Genomic DNA, 26,838 nt, shown 5'->3' with positions numbered 1-26,838 from the left:
CCTGTGGCTGATTTGTTGGTCTGGGAGATATTTTGTTTTTCGCAGATGCGGGAATCACTCTTGCCTCCTGCATGCCTGACTCCATGGGAATGGGACGGGTTTTGTCCATGAGGATAAAATGAATTAGTGGAATTAATAGAACCCAGTGCAGGCTGGTGGCTCTGATGTTGGTGGAGAGGTGAATCCGCTCCTGGTTTCAGACAGAGCTCTAAAGGAGCTATCTATTATTATTATTATTATTATTATTATTATTATTATTATTATTATTATTATTTATTTATTTATTTATTTATTTATTTATTTATTTATTTATTTATTTATATAGCACCATCAATGTACATGGTGCTGTACAGAGTAAAACAGTAAATAGCAAGACTCTGCCGCATAGGCTTACAATCTAATAAAATCATAGTAAAACAATAAGGAGGGGAAGAGAATGCAAACAGGCACAGGGTAGGGTAAGCAGGCACAGGGTAGGGTAAAACTAACAGTATAAAGTCTGCACAACATCAAGTTTTAAAAGCTTTAGGAAAAAGAAAAGTTTTTAGTTGAGCTTTAAAAGCTGCGATTGAACTTGTAGTTCTCAAATGTTCTGGAAGAGCGTTCCAGGCGTAAGGGGCAGCTGAAGAAAATGGACGGAGCCGAGCAAGGGAAGTAGAGGCCCTTGGGCAGGTGAGAAACATGGCGTCAGAGGAGCAAAGAGCATTCTGACTGGTTCGGACTGAATCCCAGGGCAAATCCATCACCCCACTGACATCGGAGCTACCAGCCTGCACTGATACAATCATAGCATTTTCAAATTGAAGGCACATTGGAAGTCATTTAGACTAAGGTGACCCTGTGAAAAGGAGGACAGGGCTCCAGTATCTTTAACAGTTGCATAGAAAAGGGAATTTCAGCAAGTGTCATTTGTATATATGGAGAACCTGGTGCAATTCACCCTTCGTCACAACAGTTAAAGCTGCAGGAGCTATACGAGAGTGACCAGATTTAAAAGAGGGCAGGGCACCTGCAGCTTTAACTGCTGTGCTGAAGAGGAAATTTCACCAGGTTCTCCATATATACAAACGACACCGGCTGAAATCCCCTTTTCAGTACAACTGTTAAAGATACAGGAGCCCTGTCCTCCTTTTCATACGGTCACCCTATTTAGACCAACTGCCCCAGGTCAGTGCACTATCTACAATGCAGGACACAGCTATGCTATCCTAGCTAGATGACTGTTCAACCTCTGCTTAAACACATCCAGCAAAGGACAGCCCACCAGGTCCTGAGACAGTTCCACTATCGAATCACTCTGTTAGGAAGTTTCTCCTGCTGTTTAGCCAGAATTTCCTTCCTTGCCATTTCTACTCATGAGTTCTAGTCCTGCCCTCTGGAGCAACGGAGAATGTGTTGTCTGAGCGTGGATGATGATTGTTGCTGAGTGCTGTTTATTGACATTGCACTTTATGGTGCTTTATAAACAGAGAGAGGCTCATGCCCGCAAAGCTTTTGTATGTGTATATGAGGAAGCGGAGGCAGGAGAAAGAGACCGGCAAAGGCAGCAAGCGATGAATGTGAGCAACGCTGCAGTGGAATCCGCAGGTCAGATCCATAGGAATCTGAACTCATTTGAATCCATTGTGGATTTCTCCCACATCGTTAATTGTAGCTTCACTCATACGTTATTATTATTATTATTATTATTATTATTATTATTATTATTATTATTATTATTATTATTATTATTTATTTATATAGCACCATCGATGTACATGGTGCTGTACAGATAACACAGTAAATAGCAAGACCCCGCAAGCTGCATCGAGAGCCAATTTTGGGGATCAAAATGCATTTTGGGGCAGAAATGCATGAGATGATACAAATTGTTATCGCTTAAAACTAGCATCCAGACATCTTTGTGTGTCTTTAAGCAGCACAGATCTGGGACCCAGTGTATGTATCTTACAGCCATTTCTCTCTTTAATTACAAGTTCAGCTTCAGTTCGATTGCTTGTCTTGCCTAGATGTTTGCGCATTTTGTGACCAGACGGTGGATGCAGGCATGGAACAAGGGAATGCCTTTATGTCCACCGCTCAAATGAAATTCCCATTTTTTACATCTTTGTTCGGTCGGCGACCTCATCTATTATTAACCTGGCACTTGCGCTTGGTATATGCAATGCGACGTGTTCTGCACATGCCATCTCATTTCTGGGAAGCAAGATGGCTCTTTTTGTCATAGCAATACATCGTGACAACAGACCCAGGGTGCCACTGTTCTTTTTCTGAAGGTGTACAGAGGGGGTGGGGGGGAGACAAAACAAATCACTTTCTAAGGTGAAACTTAAATGGTCTTTTCCCTAAGCCAAGAGACCACGAAACCAACTCTTTGCTTTCGGTTTCTGGCAATAAATTTCAATATACTACCCTGTTTTAAACTTAGCAGTTCTGTAAATTTAGCATTATTTTTGTTGCTGCTATTGTTTTTCTAGGATACTGCATTAGGTACCTTTTTGCTTTTGGAACTCTAACCAAGAAAGGAAATGCAGAAATAATTGAAGGCAATAGCCCTGGTTTTGGTGTGAAGATTTAGATGCTCAGGGTCCCCTTTTGCAACAGCTGCCCCATTCACTTCATTGGAGAGGGAATCTCTGTGAACGAACTGAATGGGAAGCCTACAGGGGCAAGAGGTACTGTATTTGCATTTACATTTTTAAAAAAGAAAAGAAAAAAGGATGAGCTGGTATCACTTAAAGGCTAAGCAGAAGCTAGGAAAGTCTCAGTTTAAATCTCACCGAGACAAGCCACCAGGCTCAAGAAATTCCAAGGTTACAGAAGGAAGATGTATTACTATATATGGGGTAGGGAAAAGGTAAATTTGCAATATTTTCTGACTCCCAGTTTTTTAATAGCAGTGACACAACCACCACCACTCTCCCACCATAAACCTTGGGGCATTTCTCATAGACCAATTCCTCAGCTCAGAATACTTTAATGTTAAGTTGCACCAGGTTCTGCATGGTTGATCTTGGAGTTCTTGTAAAACCACCAGCAACAAAGTAGACCCTTCCAGCCTGCTCTCTCACTTGTGTTATTGTTATATTGTCCCCTCTAATAGCAAACACGGGTGGTTGAGTGCCTGTTGCTTTGGAAGGCCACCTAAAATGAAAAGGGAGTGGTTGGTACATGCTTGGAGGACTCCCTAGGTATGCAGAGGTATCCATCTACGTTTGTAAATAAATGTGAACCACCAGGACATACAGAATGTTGAAGTGGCAGTTGATACGGGGTGTGGGGAGAGAGGTTGTGAAAGAAGAGAGAATTGGACACCCCAAACCCATTAGAGCTTATACGATGTATCCCAGATTTAGTAAAGGGGGTGAGGGTTGCCTGTGGGGTAAACTCCCCTCTCCTCGCTCCTGTTCAAGGATGTTTCAGGATGAAGGAAAGGAGCTTCTGGTGGCGCCAATGTCAACGGGGCAGTGAATCCACTCCAGGTTTCAGTTAGGACCAGTCAGAACTCTCAAGGTCCTCTGACTGAAACCCGGACAGATTCACCCCCCCCCCCCACTGACGACAGAGCCACCAGCCTCCACCGTGCTGAGCAGCATTATTTTGTAAAGGGTAATGTACTGGATCTGCTTTCAGTATTACAAGTACTAAGAATTTACTTCAGTCAGCAAAAACTCGGCTGACAACTGTTACCCAGAGGACCTTCTCTTCTGCTGCTCCCAGAAGGCCTACCGGAGGAGACTCATCAACTTCACAGTCTATCAACATTTAAGAAAGCTATTAAGACTGATCTCTTCCGGTAGGCCTATCCAGTGTAATTTTCGGATGTTTTTAAATGATTTTCGGATGTTTTAACAATGTATATTATGTTTTAATTTAGTTTTATGTATTTTATATTTACTGCTGTTCCCCGCCTCGATCAGAGTGGAGAGGTGGGTAAGAAATAAAATAATAATGATGATGATGATGATGATGATGATGATGATAGCAAAACCATGTTCACACTTACCTGGGACTAAGTCCATTGGGGTTTACTTCACCATAGACATGTATAGGATTGCACTGTTAAGAGCTTCATTTAAAAAATAAAAATAAATCATGAATTACATTGGAAGGCAAGTTCTGGGAGACATCTGAACGCGAGGAAGAGATGGCTTTCATAGGATACTAACTTTAAAAAAAAAATACCGAGGAATGGTGTAGCATACCTTAATGAAATAGTAAATCAGAGACCAAAGTTTTCCCAGTATCTTCAGATAGGGCACTTTATTATGGAGAACATAAGACAGCATCAAATTAATAGGGATGTAACCATATTTGGATTAAAAAATAAAATAAATGTGCTCATCTAAATACTGTGATATTTTGTTAACATTTAGAAAGGGGAGTCCTGAAGCATTGTAGCGTTGAATGGGAGAAAGGACATAATTGCGTACCACTTAGTAGATGTTGGAGATGGAGAAGAAAATAATGCAGCCTATATGCATTATAAGATATTCTGGTGGGAATTGAATAATGCAATCCAGAACGTTGCAGGATTCAGCGTAACCTTGAAACCTTTACCCATAAAATCCTGTTCATTAAAAGGGACTGCGGATTAGTTTCAAGTCTTCTGATAAACAAGCAGATAAACAAATTCAAGCAATTTCTGCTTGAAATTGCAAGCAGATGGGAAAACTGCAGAGAGACTAGAAGAGCGACTGGGCGTGGATATTTGGGATGCTCTAAGAGAACTAATACATCTTTCTAGAAGAAAGGAACATATTTCTTTTCTTCTTGGCACATTAGATATGGTCACCATATTCCGTTACAGACCTTACTTTTTAGAGTAGAAGTGTCAAACATGGCAAAATGAGAGATTTGTAATGCCGTATATAAGCTACTTATGAATTGTGGTTGATGTTAATTTTGAAAGACTTTGTTTCAAGTCTCCGCTCAACACCAAAAACGGTGGCGGGGGGAGGGAGGCAAATTATTTCTCAGCTTAGCCTATCTTGCTGCGAGGTGTTGATGAAGATAATTGAGATAAAAACTGGAACCAGGTCAGTTCCATAGGTGCAAAAGAAATGGGTTCCTGGTAATACCCATAGTTTGCTGTGCTGCGAATCCTCCTCTTTTGTAGGTTGGCCCCTGAAATGGCTACCAAGAGCAAAAACTGAGAAGGGACGTGCAGTAGGAAGCAGTCATGGAGTGTGATTAGCTCATTCTGGGCTAATCATCCCTGAAGTGGCAACAGAGCTGGACAGGTTGAGAGATTGTGCTCACAGCAACCGGGGTCATTCTGGCCCAGCGATGTCTCATTCCGCAGGGACGGCAGCTTAGCTACTTAAGTTGCCACTGCCACCAAAGGGAGGGGATGTAGCTCAGTGGTGGAGCACCTGCTTTGCATGCAGGAGGTCCCAGGTTCGATCCCCAGGATCTCCAAGTAGGGCTGGAAAAACTCCTGCCTGAATCCCTGGAGAACCACGGCTGCTGGTCAGTGCCGACAATACTGGACTAGATGGACCAATGGTCTGACTCAGCAGAAGGCAGTTTCCTATCTTCCTTAGCCTCTAAGGGGAGACATGATAGAGGTGTACAAAATTATGCAGGGTATGGAGAATGTGGATAGGGAGACATTTCCTTCCCCTTCTCAAAATACTACAACTCAGGGTCATCCCATGAGACTGATTGGTGGGAGATCCAGGACAAATATAAGGAAGTACTTCTTAACACAGCGCAGAGTTAAATTATGGAACTCACTACCACAAGATACAGTGATGGCCACCAATCTGGGTGGCTTTAAAAGGGGGTTGGATAAATCCCTGGAGGCAAAGGTAAACAATGGCTACTAGCCCTGATGGTTGTGTGCTATCTCCAGTATTCGAGGCAGTAAGCCTGTGTGCACCAGTTGCTGGGGAACATGGGCGGGAGGGTGCTGTTGCTCCATGTCTTGCTTGTTCAGCCCTGGCCGACGGCTGGTTGGCCACTGTGTGAACAGAGTGCTGGACTAGATGGACCCTTGGTCTGATCCAGCAGGGCTCTTCTTATGTTCCTATTAAGGTAGGTGGTAATAGCTCAGCTCAACTTGGGAGACATTCATTCAGCTGGTGGGACAAGCCCTGCCACACACTAAGCTAAGCTGGTTTGACAAAAAACTGGGGATGCCACATTTGGGGAGTGGGGGAGTATCTTATGTCTTTCCTTCCACCTGTACAGCCCTGCCTCCTTGATGTAGCTTGCCCAATTGATAGTTAACCGATCAGGGCGCTATTAAAAATAAACCTTAAAAACGGCAAACGTGCATTAAAATTTACGGAAATTAGCAACACTCTGTATCTTGGATTCTGCTAAATACTGCATAAAATACCGTGAGAGTCCTTTCTTAGCCAACAACGCGCAGATCAAAGCTGTTTTGAGTTCGTACATTATTATTGAAAAAACTAACTTTGATTTAAACAGCAGAAAAGGTTTCAACGGCCAGTAAAAATACTCGTTTCAGCAAGAGCTGTTGTCACAGGCAGGCTTAGCCAAGTGCAGCGTAGCCTTTCCCAAAATGGTGTCCTCCAGATGTCTTGGGCTACAAGACTTATAATCTCACATCTGGAAAGCCAGCAAGTTGGAGAAGGGTGGAGTAGACATTTCACTGTTGCGATACTTATTGTCATCTTGAGGAACTGTGTAACGAACTGCCCAAAGGGAACTTTTTTAAAAATGTCAGTTCGTTAGTACTTCTCAGCTTTTAAAAATGTGTCCCACTGAGGTCATTCCCCAATTTCCTATGCGGCTGTCCATCTTTCAGGGGTGATTCATTCTCCTTGGGCTGTCTTAACGGGATGGTTTCTGAGAGAATTCTGTTTGAATAGTGTTTTGTTGAGTACAATAAAATAATCACTTCTTTGAGACAGAATATCAAGGAGACCATTTTAACGGTTCTGAACCGTCGTTGTTGGTGAGGAATCACCTGAAATAAACCATCCTTCATTTCCTAAGAGACAACAAGACCCTTCCTAAAAAAAAATGTGCAAAATTCAACAAAGCCTAACATTTCAGGCCAGTAAACTGGTGGCCCTGAATCTGTTAACTTGGCGGTTTTCAAACTTCCTCCGTTCCAGTGGGAAACCGGTTTTGCGCTGACTCATCTGCCCCAGAACTCCCATGTGCTGCAAAGGATTCTGGGACACTCTGTCCATGCAGGACACTGGCTAGGCCTGCTGGGCCTCGGGGCTTGCCTGTGTGGACTGAGCCTGTTTAACATTACTTTTCTCCTTGAGGGATCCCTGACAAGCTTCCGAGGCACTCCAGAACGCAGTTTGCAACCCAACCCGCTTTATTAACTATTCCATTCACCGCTGTTGTAGTCGTTGTTTTCGTCCTCTTCTGAGTCGGCTGACACTTTTTTGATCCTCTGGATCGCTGCCTTTATGCTCCTCTCCAGTTCGTTGTCGGAGTTTTTCTCAATGTCCGTCTTGGGCTCCGGAGTGACTTTCCTCAGCTTCACACCTTGCCTGATGGCGGCGAGGATGCTGTCATTGAGGGAGGAGCTCGAAGAAGGCGCCGGACTGGGCGGCTCCACTTTCCGGAGAAGGATTTCGCCACGCTTCAGCGAAGCCAAAACCTCGTCCATGGTTCCTATGGCAGAGAAAAGCAAATGGTGGTTCTCAGGCCGAGCATTCGGAGAGAGAGAGATGGGAACAAGGAGGAGGACAGCAAGGAACCTAGGTAACCGGTTTCATGCAGAAGCACCTGATCCCACTGGCTCTGAAATCAGTAGGGTGGGGACTCCACTCCAAGCTTCAGGCAGTACCTTGAAAAGCTCCTTTAGAGTTCTGGCTGAAACCTGGAGCGGATTCACCACTCCATTGACTTCAGAGTAGGGTGGGCGAACTCACCTGCATCTGACTTGTCAGGCTGCGTGACCTCCTTTCGAGGCTCGGGTCAGCTATCCACCCTTGCTGCCGAAATCACGCACACACACACACACATACACACACGGCTGGCTGGCGAATGCTGGGGGCTGTAGGACCGGGCTGTAGGACTTCTTTCTACCTAAACATGCATAAGGTTGTGCCCCAAGGCTCCCGTCCCAGGGGCTCTATAGCAAGCGTAGGGAACCTCAGGCTCTACTGGGATCCCAATCCAGCTCTTCATGGTCCCCCATAATATGGCCATGCCCCTTCCCCTGCCCACGCCCATCCCCCTGCCCCCCAACCCGATTGCTAGCTGATTTCCTAGCATTTGTGCCATTTTCACCCCATTCTAAACAGTTGAAATGTTTCTTCTAAGGCTTAGTTACTGGTGGTAAGAGCTCTACGCTAAAATATGCTGGAAACAGTAGTTAATTCCCCTCGCTTTGGAATCAAGGGATAAGAAGCCTGACGGACTCCCATTACCCCACATTGTAAAGTGAGCTTCTTACCCCACAGCTTTTCAGTTTGAATTTATTTTTTAAAAAAACACCTCCATGCAGGAGGAGAAGACAAATGGATGCTCTCCTTCCATATTAAGAGGAAAGCCAGTTAACTTAGCAGCAGCTGTTTACACCAAGGAAAAAAAGCATTGTAGAGATCGTGTATTGGAAGTCGCCATATGCGCCGTCGACGAATTTAGAAGCCGGCTGCCTGCACCTTCCTCCCATCTGATCGCAACTCACATGTTTAAGGGCTAGCAAGATTGAGCAGACGCCAGAAGAGAAGTTACTTTTGGAACGTGTGGAGGCAGTAATTTAAAACACACACGCACACCCGGCAATGGCCACAGCTGGTTTGCAGAACGTTGGATGTAAGGACATTAATTGCTGCGTGCTTCTCTTAGGGGCAGAATGTGAACCGCCCAGAGAGCTTCGGCTATTGGCCGGTATAAAAATGTAATAAATAAAATAATAAATGGGGGTGCCAACAGCAGCTGTACAATGTTGCATCTTGCAGGTTGAGCAAAGATGCCACCTGGGTTATAGGGAGTGACATTCCCTGCACAGGTATCTACAGCTGGGCATCAGAACTGACTTGCCCCTCGCTGTGTGTTTGCCATTGGCTTAATGTGAGCACAGATGATGCTACTGGTGTGAACCAGTCAGTGACTGCTGAAAGAACAGCTTTTGTTTCTGAGAGCATAAGAGAAAGCCGCTTCCTGTTCGGCCACGTTGGTGCAATCTCGCTCTGCAGGGCCAGAGGCCTGGGAAGAGACTGCAACCCAGCTGGGCACATTTTACATCTCTTGTTCAGCCACACGGACCCTTGTGGAGGACCTATAAGGGATCCATCGCCAAGTCTAACAGTTCCATGAGGACCAGCTGCCCTGGATGGGGATGCCTTCACTCAGAGCTGCCTGGACGTGTACTAAGACTGCATTGCTCACCTGGGGTGAGCAGAACTTGTCCCTGGGTGAGCACACAAGTGGCAAATTCGCCCTGGGGATAATTCTACACTGTGCTTAACACACACTGGACTATGGTGTTGGCATACAGTTCTCTCACTCTCTTTTCTATCTTTTTTTTTCTAATATTTTTTTATTTTCTACAATACTTAAACATACACCATTACATCTCTTTTCTATCTTTAAGGCGCTCAATGGCTCTTTAATGCAAGAGACCAGCACCACAATAGGCAGCCTTTGCAGCTCTCGGCTATGTTACACACAGGGCAATGCCCTGGTATCGGCCAGCATGGCTCTATTCTTGCTAAAATCCTGGCCACAAGAGGACAAACTCCCAGCACAGAGGGAGGGAGGGAGGGAGGGAGGCCTACCTACTGGGAGCAGCAGTGAGCAACATGATGGGAAAGCAGAAGAGGGAGGGAGGGGACGCCACCTGACTACTCCTTTGCAGGGCTGCTCCGTTAGTTCTGCACCATAATATTTCAAAGACGGGGAATGGGATGGCTCAGCACCAAGGGCCGTAACTCAGTGGTCGAGGCCACACTTTACACGCAGAAGGCCCCAGGTTCAACCCCTGCCATCTAAATCAAGGATAGTAAGCCTTTACAGCGGTACCATTACTATTACACGTTTATGACCTCTTGCGTTTCAGATACGTGACTCTTGTTCCCCAGTCTTTAACAGGTTTGCTTTCATAATAGTTTTAACTGTAGTTATCTTAACCTGCTGGTCTAAGACCGTAATAAATTTTGATTGATTGATTCCCTGCCATCTCCCGCTGCAGCTGGGGAAGCCAAGGAGAGCTCACCTGCTATAAGGCTGTTTCTTTGCCATTGCTTTCCTCTGCTAGGCAACCCATGTGGGCTGACAGCATGTCCAACACGTGACCACCCTCCGGCACAGATGTGCATAACCCCATGCGCATGTCAAGTATATGAAAAGTAAGATATGCTTAGTCATTAAAATTGTGTATGTATGGCTATCTCAGGGTTAAACAGAGAAAGACTATCTGTGTGCAATTACCTTGAGATGCACAGGGAGCTGTAAAGGGAACCTTGCCAGGATTCTCTTAGGACATTAAGGAGTTCAGGATGAGAGTACACCAAAGATCCTTGAGGCCAGGTTAGCCTGACCACAGCTGTTTGTAATGTAGATAAGAACTGTGTAGAGATGTATGTGTATATAGTTTCTCACGTTTGTAAAATGGAACGGGACTGCACGGAACTGTAAAAGAAGCCTGAAGCGAATAAACTAACTCTGCTGTGTAAGACCTGCATGGTGCGCGTTTGTTTCTGAGCACGGACAGAATCCCAGAGGAAAAGTTCTGGCACCCAACAGCGCAACTGCACCCCTCTCCTCCAGCCCTGGAATTGATGCGGACGCAACCCGAGTTCCATGCCCTCGAAGCCGCCTCAAGTCCTGCCCTTGGCAAGGGTGGCACGACGCCGCTCGCCAATGAAGCCAAAGGGACTGGCAGGTTTGTTTTTTAAAAAATTTCTGATGCTGTTTATTTCCTGCAAAAGCAGCCCCACATCCATTGACGAAGCGATACAAACACAGTCTGATCGAAGGGAAGAGAAAGAAGAGCAGCAGCTCCTTACCTGTGTAATTATTTGCTGAGCACCCGGAGGTGCTCCCCCTCGGAGGGTCTTCGCCCGCAAGGAAGGCGGGTTTCTCTTTGACTTGTGCCGTCCTTAAGCAAACAGGCGGTATGTTTGGCAGTGGGGGAGGGGGAGGCGGAGGGGGCGGTGGGGGAGGGGGCGGCAATGGCACTCCCTCGTCGTTCTTGTGTTGCTCCGGGCCGCCTGGTGATACGAAAATCTGGATGGGTATCTCTTTTGAAGGCTTCTGACGTGGTGCTTTGGAGCCTTTGGCTGGTGCGGGACGGGGGGGCCTCGACTGCTTAGCCACAGCCACCTTGCCGGTCGACAAAGGTTGAGGCGCTGCAGCCGGGGGTCGGCGGGGTCCGGACGCTGCCGGGGGTCGGCGGGGCCCTCCTGGTGGCTGCTTGGAGTTTAAGGGCTGGGACCGGGACGTCTTCAGCACAAACTGAGCGGGACATTTCTGCCAGATGGAAAAGTTGCCACTTTTAAGAAAAGCCAAAAACAGCCCAGGAATTTTAAGGACTAGCGGCACCAATTAAAAACTACAGAGAGGGTAGCCGTGTTAGCCTGCTACGGCAAACAGACATCCTAGGTGATGGAAGCCTGTGCCGTGTTAGACCTGTTAGTCCTTAAGGTGAGAAAAGTTTGATTAAAAATGATCAAACATCCCATTGGTATCACACACACACCCCCTCTTAAGAGCTCAGGGTGGTAGATATTTGGACTACCTTCAACAATGATTCTACAAAGGACGTTATGGCATCTGGCTGACGGAATTTGTACCCAGGCCCTCCTAGTCCACATTAAGACTGGATTCTTAGCTTCAGGCAAACTTCCCCAATCTGGCACCCCCCAGATGTCCGGGACGGCAACTATCATAATCCCCTGCCAGCACAGCCCTTAAAAACAGATTAAAACCTGTTTCTAACTATTTGCCAACTACTTCCTCAAACTTCTTCCGACAAGCATCTGCCTTTGTCGACCCCTCCTGCCGCTGGGCCACTGCAGGCTGAAGAACCAAGCTCAGCACCCGTATATTTTTCCCTTCTCCGAAAAGGGGAGGTTCCACCCTGGCACGGCAGCGGCTTTGCGGAACTCACCTCCTTAAAGGTTTTGAGCCTCTCCAGGGTTTTCTCTCGCTCCTGCTTTATCCAAGCTTTCTTCTTTTTCTCATCGTCTTTCCTCTTCTCCCTTTTCTGCATTTCAACACCGGCAAAAGTTAACATGCTCAGATATTAGGTCTGCGATCACCACTCCTGATATATAATCAAGAGCCCCCTGGGTTGGACTTTATAAAGGCACGGGGGCTTGGATTCAAATCCAAACTCACCACGTGCTTTCACAGCCCGTGCCCTGGACTTGCCTTAAGTATCCCGCAAAGCTCTTTAACTACCAAAATGCAAAGTAAGCCACTCTGACCTTGGGGTGGAGTGGGGGGGGGGGAAGAATGACGAGTTGCTACTTCATTTCCTGTAAAATGGCCATTAAAAGTAACAGGGGTTTTGTAGGGCCTTAGCAGAGGGGAAAGCAAAAAAGGGGCTACAGGGCATGAAAGCAGACTGCAAAAGTTAGTAGTTGGCAAAAGAAAAAAGTTTTATTAGTCTGCTGGGGGCTAGCAGAAGAGGGACAAAGGCCTCCATTCCTCCTGCAGCAGCCCACTGTATTTCTATGCTGGGCACAGAGAGAGGACAGAGCACTCTGCCAGCCCACTCGCCTACAAGGAATTCTTTCTTGCCTATGGTGACCAGGCTAGTGATGAAACGCCAAACTGCACTAGAGGAAAGTCCTGGGAAGACACACGAGGCAGCAACCCTGCTGAAGTGGAGTAGGTTCGAGTCTCGTCTGTGCCCCAGCTGAGAAAGCCGACCAGCACCGCTGTGACCCTGTTTAGATGCCACATGACGCCACGGCGGTTAAGCATTTTGAGCTCAATGTTATGGCTTAGCCTGTCGTGTGAATTTGGATCAAAGCTGTGAACCCTTTAATAGAATCTGGACAACCAGCTTTTGTATGTTCTATCCTTGGTCTCCCAAAGTGTGTGGCAACACCTACTGTCTTGTTGGAAACTGGTTTACAATCTATCACCTCGGGAGCTGGGCGGAGCGCACTCAAATGTTGGATTCGCTTGTACGCGCCCCCGCTTCTTCAGGCTAGTTCCACATGTTACGTAATGATCCCTACATCACTGACTGGATAGAATTACTCTGGAATGAGATCAACCCTTTGAAGCTTATGCCCAGAGTCTCTATTAATGATGGAAGCAAAACAGGACAAAACTCTTTTGTCTCAAAGAGTAAGAGACTGTGACCTACAAGGTTTGCATTCTGCAGCGTACAGAACTTGCTTTCCTCTGTTTCTAGGCATTAACTTGAGTTATGGAATGGCTGAAGCGAAGTATTTTTCAATGCTTCACATCCCCAAATATCGGCGTGCACTAACTCTGGCCGGATTTAATGTCCTGCCATCTTTGTTACAGGGGAGTCTTCAGAAAATCAGTTTGCCTGGTCGCTTATGCCCATGTGGAAGCAATGAAATTGAATCGGTTATCCACATTCTACTGCGTTGCTCTTTTTATAGAGAGATTCGAGAGAAATTATTGCTTGACACCAGATTACAAATTAAGGCACGGCTTCAGGGCCACAGAGGACAGAGACACAAATGGGGCTTTCGCTAAATTCTTTCTGAATGCTTTGAGAATAAGGGCGCTCCAGAACTGGTTTTGTTGCATATTTCTCAAATTTGTATGGAATTTCTCTCTGCTCTTTTGTATTTGTAAAGTCTGATCAGTGACTGTAATAAAGTTGATGATGATGATGACTTAGTGTGTCGTGTGAACCATTCCTAGCTATGGTAGTTACATATCCATGGTTTAAACACACTCACCATTTCTTACAAAGGATTAACAGCCTAACCATGGCTTAGCGTGTTGTCTGAACAGGCCCAGTGAGTGCCACAGTGAATGTGAAACAGGATACACAAGTAATTAGGTAAATAAGTAATAACCCCATGCCTTGGCTACTGGAAAACTTGTTCAGGATTCCACCATGAAATTCGCACACACTCAAGCTTATCTTTGCAGCCTTAGGGACTAGAAATCAAAAGCAAGCAAGCTACATTCCCAGGATCCTGAGTATTGATCCCGATACCATTTTTGGTGCTTGCAGAATTTCAAAATACACACGGCCCTGGACTCGGCGTTAGCACTTGTGAGGATGAATGAAAGGCAGGCTTAGGAAAAAGTGGGACTCAGCCCATGTCCTAATAGCACCATCACGAATGCAATCCAATGCAGACCAACCTGAGAGCAAGATCCATTGAATACAATGGATCTTCGTTCCAAATGAACATGCAGAGGATTGCACTGTACAATTAACTGTGTGCCGGGAATCCAAATTCTTAAGCTGAATCCAGACAAAAGAGCGGTGCTTGCTGTCAGGGGCTCTGACCTAGGTTTGGAGGGGTGTCAACCAGTTCTGGATGGGGTTACACACTCCCCCTGAAAGACTGTGTTCACAGTTTGGGGGTGCTCCTGGATGCGTTGCTCCAAATGACAGCCCAGATAGATGCGACGGCCAGGAGTGCCTACTATCAGTTTCGGCTGTTGTGCTAGTTGCGGCCTTTTCTAGAGTTGGAAGACCTAAAGACAGTAGTGCACACGCTGGTAACCTCAAGGCTTGACTTCTGCAATGCGCTCTACATAGGGCTACCATTGTACCTAGTTCGGAAACTTCAACTAGTTCAAAATATGGCAGCCAGGTTGGACACCAGTACATCTAGGGGTGAGCATATTACCCCAACATTAAAATCACTCCACTGGCTGCCAATTAGTTTCCGGGCAAAGTACAAAGTGTTGGTCATTACCTTTAAAGCCCTATATGGTTTGGGTCTAGGCTACCTGCGGGATCGCCTTCTCCCATACAGTCCGCACCGCACACTCAGGTCCTCTGGGGTGAACTTTCTTCAGTCAGCTAAAACTAGGCTGACATCAGTTTCCCAGAGGGCCTTTTCTTCTGTCGCCCCCGGATTGTGGAACGGCCTGCCGGAGGAGATTTGTAAAATTATCTCTCTCTATGATTTTAAGACAGCTTTGAAGACTGGCCTTTTCCGGCAGGCCTACCCAGACAATGTAAAATCAAGAATTTTTAAGATGTGTTGATTCCTGTACTAATGAGGCGGGTAAGAAATAAAATTATTCATCATCATCATCATCATCATCATCCAGGAAAGGAATTCTGCAACCTGAACAAATTGTGAATATTTGCATCTCATTTTGCACAATCTATTTCACTTTTGAAAAACTATTCTGCATGCTTTATTCTGGTATTGCTAGCCCTGGGCAGGTGAGGGAAAGCGGGATGGAGAGGGCTATGCAGGACACACAAGCCAGTGAAAATCTAATTCAGCCACCTTTCTGGTTTTGAGATACTGGTAGGAACTGTCCACATGAATCCACACATACCTTCTTTACCATAAGGGCTAGAAACTTCTTTTTTTTTTTAAGGCAAAAGATTCTCAAGAAGTTGAAAACAAGCCATATACATACTGCTGCCTGCAACTCCACCTGAATAAGCCCACTTTCTTGGTACGTACAATTTGGATGCTGTGATGTTGCTGGAAGTGGAGTGTGCTCTCTTGCGCCTGCTGGAGCCGGACCCTCCGGCTCTCCTCACACTGGTCCTAGCAGAAAAGGAACCGGCGCAAACATCAGTTCACTCTTAAACATGGGTAGATAGCCAAGTGTTTGTGTGTGTTTCGAAAGCAGTGGCATAAGCATGAGGCTTGGGCAAGAGTCAAAAAGATGGAATTCAGCAAGGTGGAGACATGGCTCCCATCACAGTAGTTTTTCCCAACGTTCTGCCTTCAGGAAACTGTCCCAAAATCAACTTGGGAATACTAGATACAACACAATACCCTGTGTTGTTCGTTTGCAAAGGATTCTGGGAAAGAGCCGTGTCTACTGGGAGAGCACCTGCTCTGCATGCAGAAGGTCTCCGCCTCAATCCCTGGCATCGCCTCGATACTTGAGGGAGCGCCTCTCCCTATATAAACCTGCCCGAGATTTGAGATCTTTTGGAAGAGCCTTCCTCTGCATCCCACCATGGTGGGACGTGGGAGAAGGCCTTCTCTGTTGGGGCACCCCGGTTGTGGAATGCCCTCCCCTTGGAGGCCCGACTGGTGCAGACACTGCCTTTGTTTTGGCGGCAAGTGAAAACACGGCTTTTTATCAAAGCCTTTGAGGGCTAAATTTGCCTAACGCGGCACATAGTTTTATTTGTTTTTATTGCTTTTATTTTTTTTTACTGATATTAGTTTGTTAATAGTTTAATACATTTCTAGGGGGTAATCATCTTATCCCCCTTTAAAGCCATCCAAGTTGGTGGCTGTTACTCCATCTTGTGAAAGTGAATTCCATAATATAGCTACCCACTGTGTGAAGAAGTCCTTCCTTAATCAGCTTCATGGGTTCTAGTATTATGAGAGAGGGAGAAAAATGCCTCCCTCTCCACTTTCTCGTGCATAATTTTGTACACTTCTGTCATATCCCCACTTACTGAAAAGCCCCAAGCATTGCAGTCTTTCCTCATAGGGGAGATGCTCCAGCCCCCTTGGTCACTTTGGCTGCCCTTTTCTGCACATATATTTACATTCAAAAAAGATTGTATTTCCACCAGTCACAGGAATGGACAAGGAGCCCCTTGGTCATTACAATTCTGGAGTCATGAGCATCAGAAATCATAGGCAGGCAGCCCTCTGTGTTCAGAGATTTACCAGGCAGTGCCTAAATACATTCACAGCCAGAGACAAGAATCTTGTTGAGGTGTTGTTGTTTCTGGTGAACACTTAGATTCTTAGGATACCGAACTTTATGCCAAAATACACTCATGGCAATAAGGACTAGAAACTTGTTTTTTTTTAAAAAAAACCCAAGATCCTCAGGATAGTGAACTCTGCATCTCATGCTGCTTTCTACAGATTTGCCGTTTTTGCATTGAATACACAGCTCCACCCTACATCAAGAGCGCACCTGAAATTTTCTGGGACACTTACCTTTTTGTTCCTGAGATAGGCTCTTCTCGAACAGATAATGCCACGTTTCGTCTCCAGCTGCTGGGTCTTCTGCCTCAACTGAGACATTTCGGAAGAAGGTTTATGGGTTCCTTCCAGGGCCTGCTCGGTGGCTTCTAATTCATCGGGGTTTTCACATGTGTCATAATAAATGACTTCATCCTGGATCTCTAAGAAAGCATACAGTATGCCAGAGTTCCTTCAATGTCCTGGACCACTTGAGCAGCTCTTTAAGGATCTCTTGCCTCCTTAAAGAGGCCCACCTTCCTTCTTTTTACCTTCCCCTTCCCAGTACGGTGACACTGCAGACACTTTAAGTTTAACAGAACAGTAAAATAAAACAAGCTACTTCCAACTAAAGGTATTTAGTCAATAGAGCAGAGTGATACAAAGGCATTAAAAGAAAATAAAAGTTGCAAAAGGGGTGGCAGAGAGAGAGGCAAAGGGGGTGGCAGAAAGAGAGAGAGAGAAAAGGGGTGTCAGAGAGAGAGAGGAAGAAAGAAAGAAAAAGAAAGGCAGAGAGAGAGAAGGGAAAGGAGTGGGAGAGAGAGAGAAAGAAAAGGTGGCAGAGAAAGAAAAGCAGAGGGGGGAGGGAGGGGATGCCCCTGCCCACTTTTGGCTCTAGTTTTGTCCACTGCTGGCATGCAACGCCCCCCCCCCCTCAACAGATTAACCACAAGGGAAAGTGGCCCTTGACCTAAAAAACCCACCCCACCCTCCTAGAACGCAGAAATGGGGCATCCGTCCCCACTAAATGTCATTCGTTGCTTCCTTACCTTTCATCCGCCTCCTTAGTGTCTCCAACTGAGTAATAAGCAGCATTTCTTCATTCTTCAGTATCTCAAATTGAACCTCATACAGCTCCAGCTGGGTTTCATAATAATCTATTTCCAGCTCCTCAACTCGAACCGTGTTGTTTTCTTGCTCGTCAAGGGTCTCCATCTGCGGGTTTCCAAGCGAGGACGGAGGCATCGTTAAGGCCGCAGCGATGAAGAGGCACGACGGTGTGCCATGGAACTCTATACACTCATGCTTCCCCGTCAGAGGACAATTCCAAACAGGCATAGCATTTGAAGTGGAGTTCTTCAACTTGGTGGGAAGGTGGTTTGGACTACAGGCCCCATCATCCCTGACCATTGGCTGTGCCAGCTGGGGCTGATGGCACCTAAAGCCCAAAACACCTGGCGGGCATCACTTTGAGGATGACTGATTTTAAGGGTGCTTCGCCAGGGCTGTTGCCTGCACATGGGCAAAGAGCTTGGGACGGGCTTGTAGCTCAGTTGAAAGCATAGACTTTGCAAGCAGAAGGTCCCAGGTTCAAGCAATGGCATCTCCCCAACTTAAAAAGAAAGGGGGGGGGAGATTGGGTCACTGGCAGAACCAGTCAGACCCCTAAAGGAGCTATCCAAGGTTCGGAGGTTCGGACTGAAACCCGGAGCAGATTCACTGCCCCACTGACATTGGAGCCGCCAGCCTCCACTGGCCAGTCTACAAATCTATGGTGCGACCACACTTGGAATACCGTGCACAGTTCCGGTAACAGCATCTAAAAAAATGATATTGCAGAGTTGGAAAAAGGGCAAATGAAATGATCAAGGGGCTGGAGCAACTCTCCTATGAGGCAAGGTTACAGCAGTTGGGATTGCTTAGCTTGGAGAAAAGGCGAGTAAGGAGAGACATGGCAGAGATATACAAAATTATGCATGGGGTGGAGAATGTAGATAGGGAGACATTTTTCTCCCTCCCCCATAATACTAGAACCGAGTGGGATCATCCCATGAAGCTCATTGGTGGGAGATTCAGGAGAGTTAAAAGGAAAGACTTCTTCACCCAGCGCAGAGTCAAACTATGGAATTTGCTACCACGAGTCGTGGTGACGGCCACTAATTTGGATGGCTTTGAAAGGGAGTTGGATAAATTCCTGGAGGAGAAGGCGGTCAACGGCAACTAGTTCTGGTGGTCAGATGTTACCTGCAATCTCAGAGGCAGTATGCCTATGCCCATCAGTTGCTGGGGAACATGGATGGGAGGGTGCTGTTGCACCCATGTCCTGCTTGTGGGTTCCTGGCTGACAGCTGGTTGGCCACTGTGTGAACAGAGTGCTGGATTAGATGGACCCTCGGTCTGATCCAGCATGGCTCTTCTTATGTCTACTTGGACTAGGATTCCTTTCAAGGTGCTCACATTTGTTTGTTTTTTAACTGCAGATACCCAGTATTGGAAATTGGACCTTTCCATGCAAAGTATCGTGCTCTACTGAACTAAGATTTGGGTGGCATGGGTACCTGTGGTATGAGAAAGCTAAGGTCAACGTGGATTTTAATAGCTACGGCCCATCTCCCCTACAGTTTGTTGGAATCTGCTCATTTAGGTGGAAAATACTTCGCAACCTCTTCAGGATCTCCAAATCCAGGATTCCTGTTACATCCAGGAATGTCAGCAAAACTCCAAGCAAACTTCTACCACATTTACTGCCTGTCCCAACGCAGGCTTTGCTTGAAAGCAAGCGTGCTGAGCCATCTAGCCTGATCCTATGCACAGGTTTATGTCTGCAAACCCACTGAGTTCAAAGCAGTTTAAGGAGCAAGCCCAACTTGGTTTTTAAGCTCTGTTGAGAACGAGTGTGGTGTAGTGGTTAGAGTGTTGGACTGAGAGTCGGGAGATCCGGGTTCTAGTCCCCACTCGGCCATGGAAGTTGACTTTGGGCCAGTGACAGACTCTCAGTCCAACTGACCCCACAGGGTTCTTGTTATAAGGATAACATGGAGAGGAGGAGGATTACTTCGCCGCCTTGGGATCCTTGGAGGAAAAATGGTGGGATATCAATGTAATAAATTAATAATTTATTTATTTATTTATTACATTTCTATACTGCCCAACAGCCGGAGCTCTCTGGGCGGTTCACAAAAATTAAAACCATTCAAAGTATAAAACAACATAAATAAATAAAATAATGGGACTGATGTCTGAGTTAGGCCATAAGTAGGGTCATGCTGTTAGGTCCCAATCCATAATGGTGCATTTAAGTACTCTTCTGGACTGAGACTGGGAATCTTAAGCCCGTTAAAATTAATTGTAATAGGGTCCCTTATGTTCATAGATACCTGGACTGGGCAAAAAATCATATCGACAAGAGCCAAAGGAGAGGAGAACACAGACAGCTACATGGGCAATGTCCTTACCTGCTTCCGGATGTCGGCTCTCTTGTGCTTCAGGCAAAGCTCTTTGGCTCTCATGTGCTGGAGAGTCTCTTTGGCTAACAGGTACTTCAGGTTTTCTAACCTTGGAGAAGCCGACGCCCAGGCAGCATGGCCAAAGCGCTTTCGGTCTTGCTCCATCTGTTTCTGCATTGCTGTCAGGTGTGCAAAGAAATGCAAAAGAACAAAAAAAACCAAAAGGGAGGGGAGAGATAAGAGCATATGAATGTAAGAAGAGCCCTGCTGGATCAGACTGAGGTCCCATCTAGTCCAACGCTCTGTTCACATAGTGGCCAACCGGCTCTCGACCAGGGACCGACTGGCACCAACACTGATTTCATTTCGACGCCAAGTAAAAACATGGCTTTTTAACAAAGCCTTTAATGTTTAAATTCCCTAAGATGGCACATTTTTAAACTGTTTTTACTGCTTTTAAATTATATATTGTTTTAACTTGGTTCATGGTTTAATTTGTTTTTAGCTGTGTATATTTATTTATACTGCATGCTTTTATCTGTATGCTGTCCTGAGATCCTAATGATATAGGGCGGGATACAAATGTTTTAAATGAATAACTAAATACATAAAGCAGGACATGGTGCAACAGCACCCTCCCACCCATGTTCCCCAGCAACTGGTGCACACAGGCTTACTGCCTCGGATACTGGAGGTAGCACATAACCATCAGGGCTAGTAGCCATTGATAGCCTCCTCCTCCAGGAATTTATCCAACTCCCTTTTAAAGCCATCCAAAATGGTAGCCATCACTACATCTTGTAGTGATGGTCTGAACCTCATTTAAATCCTTCCTTATGGAAGCTGCTATCTCTCAGACCCAAGCTATAATTTTGCACGGCCCAGCACGGGCTGGCCCACCTCACAGGGTTGTTGCAAAGATTACTGAGAAATATAAACCTGCGAAGCACTTTGAACGTTTGAAATCCACTATTCGATGCCAAGAATGTTGATGATCCAAGAAGCAATTCTTTAATTGGGTCTTCAAACCCAGAACTCTTCCTTACGATAATAACAGAGATAAGAAAGCTTGAGGCGGCTGGGAGAAAATCTGGGGGGGGGGGGGAATGGAGGAAATCCCCCAACAAATTTTCCCAGAAATCCCTGGGGGGAGGACATTTTCTCCTGATATTTTCCAGGTTCCCATTTTTTATGTTTCCGGCCCCAGGCCTTCACATCTCTAGACAAGGGGCATTTTGCGCCCATTCCCAGGGCTTGATGGCACAGGTCAAACAGCCAAATCAGCACAGACCCTCATCCCCTAGCTAACATAGGGCACAATCCACTGGCATGTTTTCCTGAGCCAGCCTGAGTGAAAGGAACGGGAACTGCATACAATGGACTTCCTAAATTGTCTCCCCATGAGTCAGATATATCTGTCTCCCAACCCCCTTGCCCTAAAACAGGGGTGAGCAACTTGGGGGCCTCCAGATGTCTGGGCCTACAACTCCCATCAGCCACTGGCTGTGCTGGCTAGGGCTGATGAGAGTTGCAGGCCAAAACATTCAGAGTCCCCCCCCTAAAATCTGCCACCTGAAGCAACAGGTCCAGCGTTTATCAAGGAATTGTTGCCTCCGCCCGCCCCTACTCACCTGCTAGCGCCGACACAGTTTCCTTGAAGTAACTGACTGTGATGTCTTGAATGGAGCACACGGCTTCTTCGGCCTGATCCGTCCACTCCTCGGCCTCCTTCTGCAAGGCCTCTATCCGTCTGGGGCCCAGCCTGTCGGCCTGCAAGGATTTCTGCAAAGAGAATCCACTTAGTATCGGTGTTCAACCAGGCATTCAGAAACAGTGCAGAAGGTACGCCTGTCTATGTCGACGCGCAGAACAGAAGTTGCCAACAAAGACTGCAACAGTTGTACTGCGAGGAACCAGGCTCCTCTGTTGATGCCGCTGCGCACTGCACACAAAGCTATGCCATGGAAAGACTTTCCCAGGATCAGTTCACCTGTCACATTTTCTGGCCGTGTGATCACAGACCTGTGGAAATGCAGTGTAGGAGTATTTTGTGCACCTGAATCACCACCCATCCTGCACAGGCTTCCAGACGCAATGCTATAGTTCCAGAGCCACAGCGGGGCTTATTAATCACCCTGAATAACCCAACGACAAACCATGGGTTCTGCACACTTAACAAGCCACCCTGCGGAAAATGTCCTGGGTTCAGACAACATGCCCACAGTTCAGCAACAACCCACACTCAACCATATTTTGCGAACATGGCAAGCATGTTTTGCGGACCCAGCCACCATTATGCGCCACGTCACCATATGTGGATTGCACATTTGCAGAGTTATAGATAGGTGTATGGAAGGGGGACGGGTGTAATGTGGAAATGGCAGACAGGAGTCAATTCTACAGCTGAAAGTAAACGATGAGAAACACGCCCCCGAATGACAGATTTATAAAATTACAAATGTTGTGGACAAAATGGAAAGAAAGAGACGCATTATTTATTTATTTATTTATTACATTTATATTAGGGATGTGCTCCGCTTCTAATCGGACCGTAGAAGCAGGAGCGGAGCGGGGGGCTTCGCCTGCCCTTAAGGCGGAGAGGATTGGGGGGCCGGCGGAGCGTGGTGAAGAGGATCGAGGTGAAGGCGGATCCCTCACCTCGATCCGGAGCTCCGCTGGAAAGGTAAGTGGGGTTTACCGGGCCCTGCCGCTGTCCCCCCGCCCTCCTCTCCCTTACCTGCCTCCGTCCGCGGTCCGTCAGCGTCTTCAATTGAGCCCGTGGTTCTAGCAGGAAGTCTGGGCCGCTTGCGGCCCAGACTTCCTGGTGGAACCGCGGGCTCAATTGAAGACGGCGACGGACCGTGGACGGAGGCAGGTAAGGTCCCCCTCTCCCTTGGTCCCTTACCGGGCTCTGCCGCCGTCGCCGCATGGGCGGCGACGCCGGCAGGGCCTGGTAACCCCCCCTATGGGGGGGGGGAAACGGAGCTCCAATCCGGATCCGGAGCTCCGAGCGGAGCGGAGTGGGCACAGGCGGAGTGGGGGCGGGGCGGAGCGGCCCAATCCGAAAATGGCGGATCTGAAAGTGAAGCGGAGTGGGGGGTCCGTGTACACCCCTAATTTATATACCGCCCCATCGCCGAAGCTCTCTGGGCGGTTTACAACAGTTATTAGAGCTGAATATTAGAGCTCAAGGCCAGATGCAAAAGCAGACAGGAGTCCTCCACTTCAGGAGTATGGACTGTGTTCTGTGTACACAGTCCATGCTCCTGAAGTGGCCAACCAGTTCGCCCATGGAAAACCCACAAGCAAGACACGAGTGCAATAGCACCTTCCCACCCATGTTCCCCAGCAACTGGAGTACACAGACATAGTACTGCCTTTAGACTGGAGGTAGCATAGAGCCATCAGGACTAGTAGCCATTGATAGTCTTCTCCTCCATGAATTTGTCCAGTCCCCTTTTGCAGCCATCCAAACTGGTGGCCATCACTACATCTCGTGGAAGCGAATCCCACAGATTAACTGTGTGCTGTGTTAAGGAACATCAGTCTAATTAGGCGATGTGTAAAGAAGGACTTTCCTTTTCAAGTATTTTGAACTATAGGCAGAATTCAAACAATTCTCAAGCTAGGAAAATGAAGCCCTGGAAAGACAAAACCTACCAGGATCTCCAGTCTGTATAACGTTGCCAGTTCCCGCAGATCTCTAAACGGCTGCAATAAATATTGATAGAATTCGGTTGCCGTGGTAACCAGCTCCAAATAAGCTTCATCTTCCTCCTTGTAGAGGTCCATTAAGGTGACCAACTTGTCGGCATCTTTGTGCTGGTGGAGAACCTACGAGGGCAATATTATTATTTTTTTATTATTATTATTTATATAGCACCATCAATGTACATGTACAATAAAGTATCCTAATTACCAAGGGGCTTTGCTCTTTGCAAGAGAGATCAGGCACAGTTGGTGTGACGGGGAGGGGGGGAATAGAGTATTGATTTTTTAAGGTTTATTCGTCGCCCCATCGCAAATAACTCTCCGGGTGACCGACGACAAAAACACAAATAAAATCCATAGACATTAGGTCAGAAGCAGCAAATAAAATGAAAAAGCAGCAGAGGATAAAATATCGGGTGTCACAAAAAGACGATCTAAAAAAATACCACAAAGGTAATTTATTTATTGAATTTATTAAACTTATAATCCGCCTTTCCATTGAAAATAGCACTCAAGGTGGTTAACAGTAATAACACGCACATGTGTGTGTCGTCTTTACATGGATCTTGAAGTCTGGCAAAACGGGTGGTGTGTGTGTGGGGGGGATATTTATAACACAGATTCTTGAGATGTCCTTTGCAGAGTGAGGGGAAGCTACAATTAAGACTGCAATCAGACATTCCCATTATCATTGGTACCCAATGCAACTTTGCCTGCTCTTATAAACACAGGCCTTCCACGTCCACTTCCCAGCATCCTGTTTGGCTTGTTGAACGGACTCCAATTAAGTCACGTGACCGAAAAGTTCCACTGGCAACTCACCCCAAACAGCACACGTTTGAAAAGCACCCTTAAGAGTCAATATTTTAAAAAATAAAATAACAACCCTTGTAACTTTCTTAAAGCAATCTTAAGCTGTGAAGCCCTGTACCAAACAATCATTCAGATTTGACCACCAATTCACAACTCAAATTTTAGCTGCACGGAGACATTTCTCTTTCCCCCTTAATACTCACGGGTGGGCTTCTGATTTTGGAGGGGTTCCACAGCCCCTCGGTGGGACCCTGCTTTTTATGGCCATTTGAAGATAGGTTGGTTTTGTTTGTGAAAGGGGCTTTGGGAAAGATATGTTTGTTAACCTTCACATATGTAATCAGCAGGAGATTACAAGGAGAATTGGAGAATGGGCACAATGGTAAGAGATTGTAATTTCCATGCTACAGAGCACATGCCCTTGTGGAGAGGTGCATGCTCAGTTGCTTAGAGCTAGATTTAAAAGCCTATAAAGAGCAGAGAAAAATCCTCAGAACTAGGAACTTGACAGTACTAATGTGGGAGTGTTCAATTCAAGATTCACACATCAGGGACAAGATTAGCCACTGTGCTGATACTTTCAGATGTTTCATGTAGGTTTGCCCCAATTAAGTCCCCGTCAACAGTGCCATATTTGTTATTTACTGGCATCACCGCCCTTATCATAATATTGACAACTCGTGATGGCTATGTACTACATCCAGAACCAGAACCAGTACCAGTACGCCTCTGGGGACCAGCTGGTGGGGAAACATGAGAGGGAGGGTGCTATTGTGTTCACATCCGACTTGTGGGGTTCCTGCATTGAGCAGGGGTTGGACTGGATGACCTTATAGGACCCTTCCATCGCTACTATTCTATGATTCTTATTGAAGCATCGGGTTGGGCACCATGGGAAACAGGAAGCTAGCCTAGATAGGCCTTTGACCTGATCTAGCAGGGCTCTTCTTACCAACATCTGATCTGAACCAGTCCTTAACCCAGGAAAAGCAACCTCCGATGAATTTTGGCTTGCAGCGCTGTTTTATTTAAAACAGGTGGGGAATGTGCGGACTTCCAGAAGTTGGCAAACCATAGCTCCCATAAGCCTTAGCCAGCATAGCCAATGGTGAGGGCCGATGGGAGTTGTAATCCCACATCTGGAAGGCCACCTGCTTCCCACCCCTGGTTTAAACCAAAGCGCAAACACGCTACACACACCCACACACCCAAAACAAAGAGAAATAAACAGAAATGGCCTCTGCTGGGAATGGATTGGGTTTGGGCGATTTCCGATGGATGTGGAAGCACCCTTACACGGCACACGTCGTAGGGGAGAGAGACCCCTGCTCGTGCCTTTTACGCAGCTCGCCATCCCCAGCCAGCCGCCCCCCACCACGAAGGCCGTACCCTCCTCAAGGCCTCCTTGGCGCAGGTCAGGCGCGCCTTGAGCGCTTTCCTCCGGAACTCGTGCAGGTTCTCGAAATACTCGTCCTCCTCGTCCTGGTCGTGGGCAAAGAGGGTGTCCAGCAGCACTTTCCGGCCGCAGCCCTCCAAGGCCCAGCCCAGGTAGCCCTCCAGGCGGCGGCACAGCGCTTCCAGCTCGCTCTCCTCCAGCACCGGGCAGCTGGGGAAGAGCAAAGCCCACAGGCCGCGAGGGCCGCTCAGCGCCGGCGGCAGCGCCGGGAAGCAGGGCTCGAGCGGCGGGCTCAAGGCCGCCAGCTGCCGGTGGACGCCCTGCAAGGCCTGCGGCGAGTACAAGCCGGCCCAGCTCATCTGCTGCTCGCCGTCCTCCTCGGCGCCCGCCTGCTCTTGCAAGGTCCGGTTGTGGCAGGTCAGCGCGAACTTGCTCTCGATGGCGTTCCAAGCCACCAGGAAGCGCAGCTTGTGCGGCGGCTCGGGCTGGCCGAAGAGGTTCTCCTTGATGGCCACCCAGCCGTCCAGGCTGTCCGGCTGCGCCTCCTCCGCCTCCATGGCGGCGGCTCCTAAGCTGGAACTTCGCCTGGAGCCGGGCAGCCGGGGGGAAAGAGAGAAAGCGCTTCCTTCCCCCGCGTCCTTTGAACTTCAAAGCGGCTCCCCAACGTTCTAGAACCCCCAGAAACTTTGTTATCGTCCGAGCGAAAGAGAAAGTGGCCAAAGCT

The 26,838-nt window shown here is 47.1% G+C and overlaps 2 protein-coding genes across 2 annotated transcripts in view; both read right to left on the bottom strand.

The window, feature by feature from the left end:
* GATM (glycine amidinotransferase) overlaps positions 1 to 26,838 on the bottom strand; it is a 250,974-nt gene that overhangs the window by 5,792 nt on the left and 218,344 nt on the right. The window lies entirely within an intron of this gene.
* Positions 4,421 to 26,838, bottom strand: WHAMM (WASP homolog associated with actin, golgi membranes and microtubules). Its single transcript, XM_063142190.1, has 10 exons — positions 26,108 to 26,838; positions 23,855 to 24,028; positions 21,826 to 21,976; positions 20,204 to 20,373; positions 17,798 to 17,963; positions 17,004 to 17,191; positions 15,546 to 15,632; positions 12,056 to 12,151; positions 10,953 to 11,415; positions 4,421 to 7,608 (listed from the first exon to the last, which is right to left on the bottom strand). The coding sequence occupies exons 1-10, from the start codon at positions 26,669 to 26,671 to the stop codon at positions 7,310 to 7,312; spliced, it is 2,358 nt and encodes a 785-aa protein (XP_062998260.1). The 5' UTR covers positions 26,672 to 26,838; the 3' UTR covers positions 4,421 to 7,309.

The sequence above is a fragment of the Elgaria multicarinata genome, chromosome 16, assembly GCF_023053635.1.
Source record: "Elgaria multicarinata webbii isolate HBS135686 ecotype San Diego chromosome 16, rElgMul1.1.pri, whole genome shotgun sequence".
NCBI classification, from domain to species: domain Eukaryota; kingdom Metazoa; phylum Chordata; class Lepidosauria; order Squamata; family Anguidae; genus Elgaria; species Elgaria multicarinata.
The sequence above is the reverse complement of the archived record's forward strand: the minus strand, read 5'-3'. Positions and strand labels throughout refer to the sequence as shown.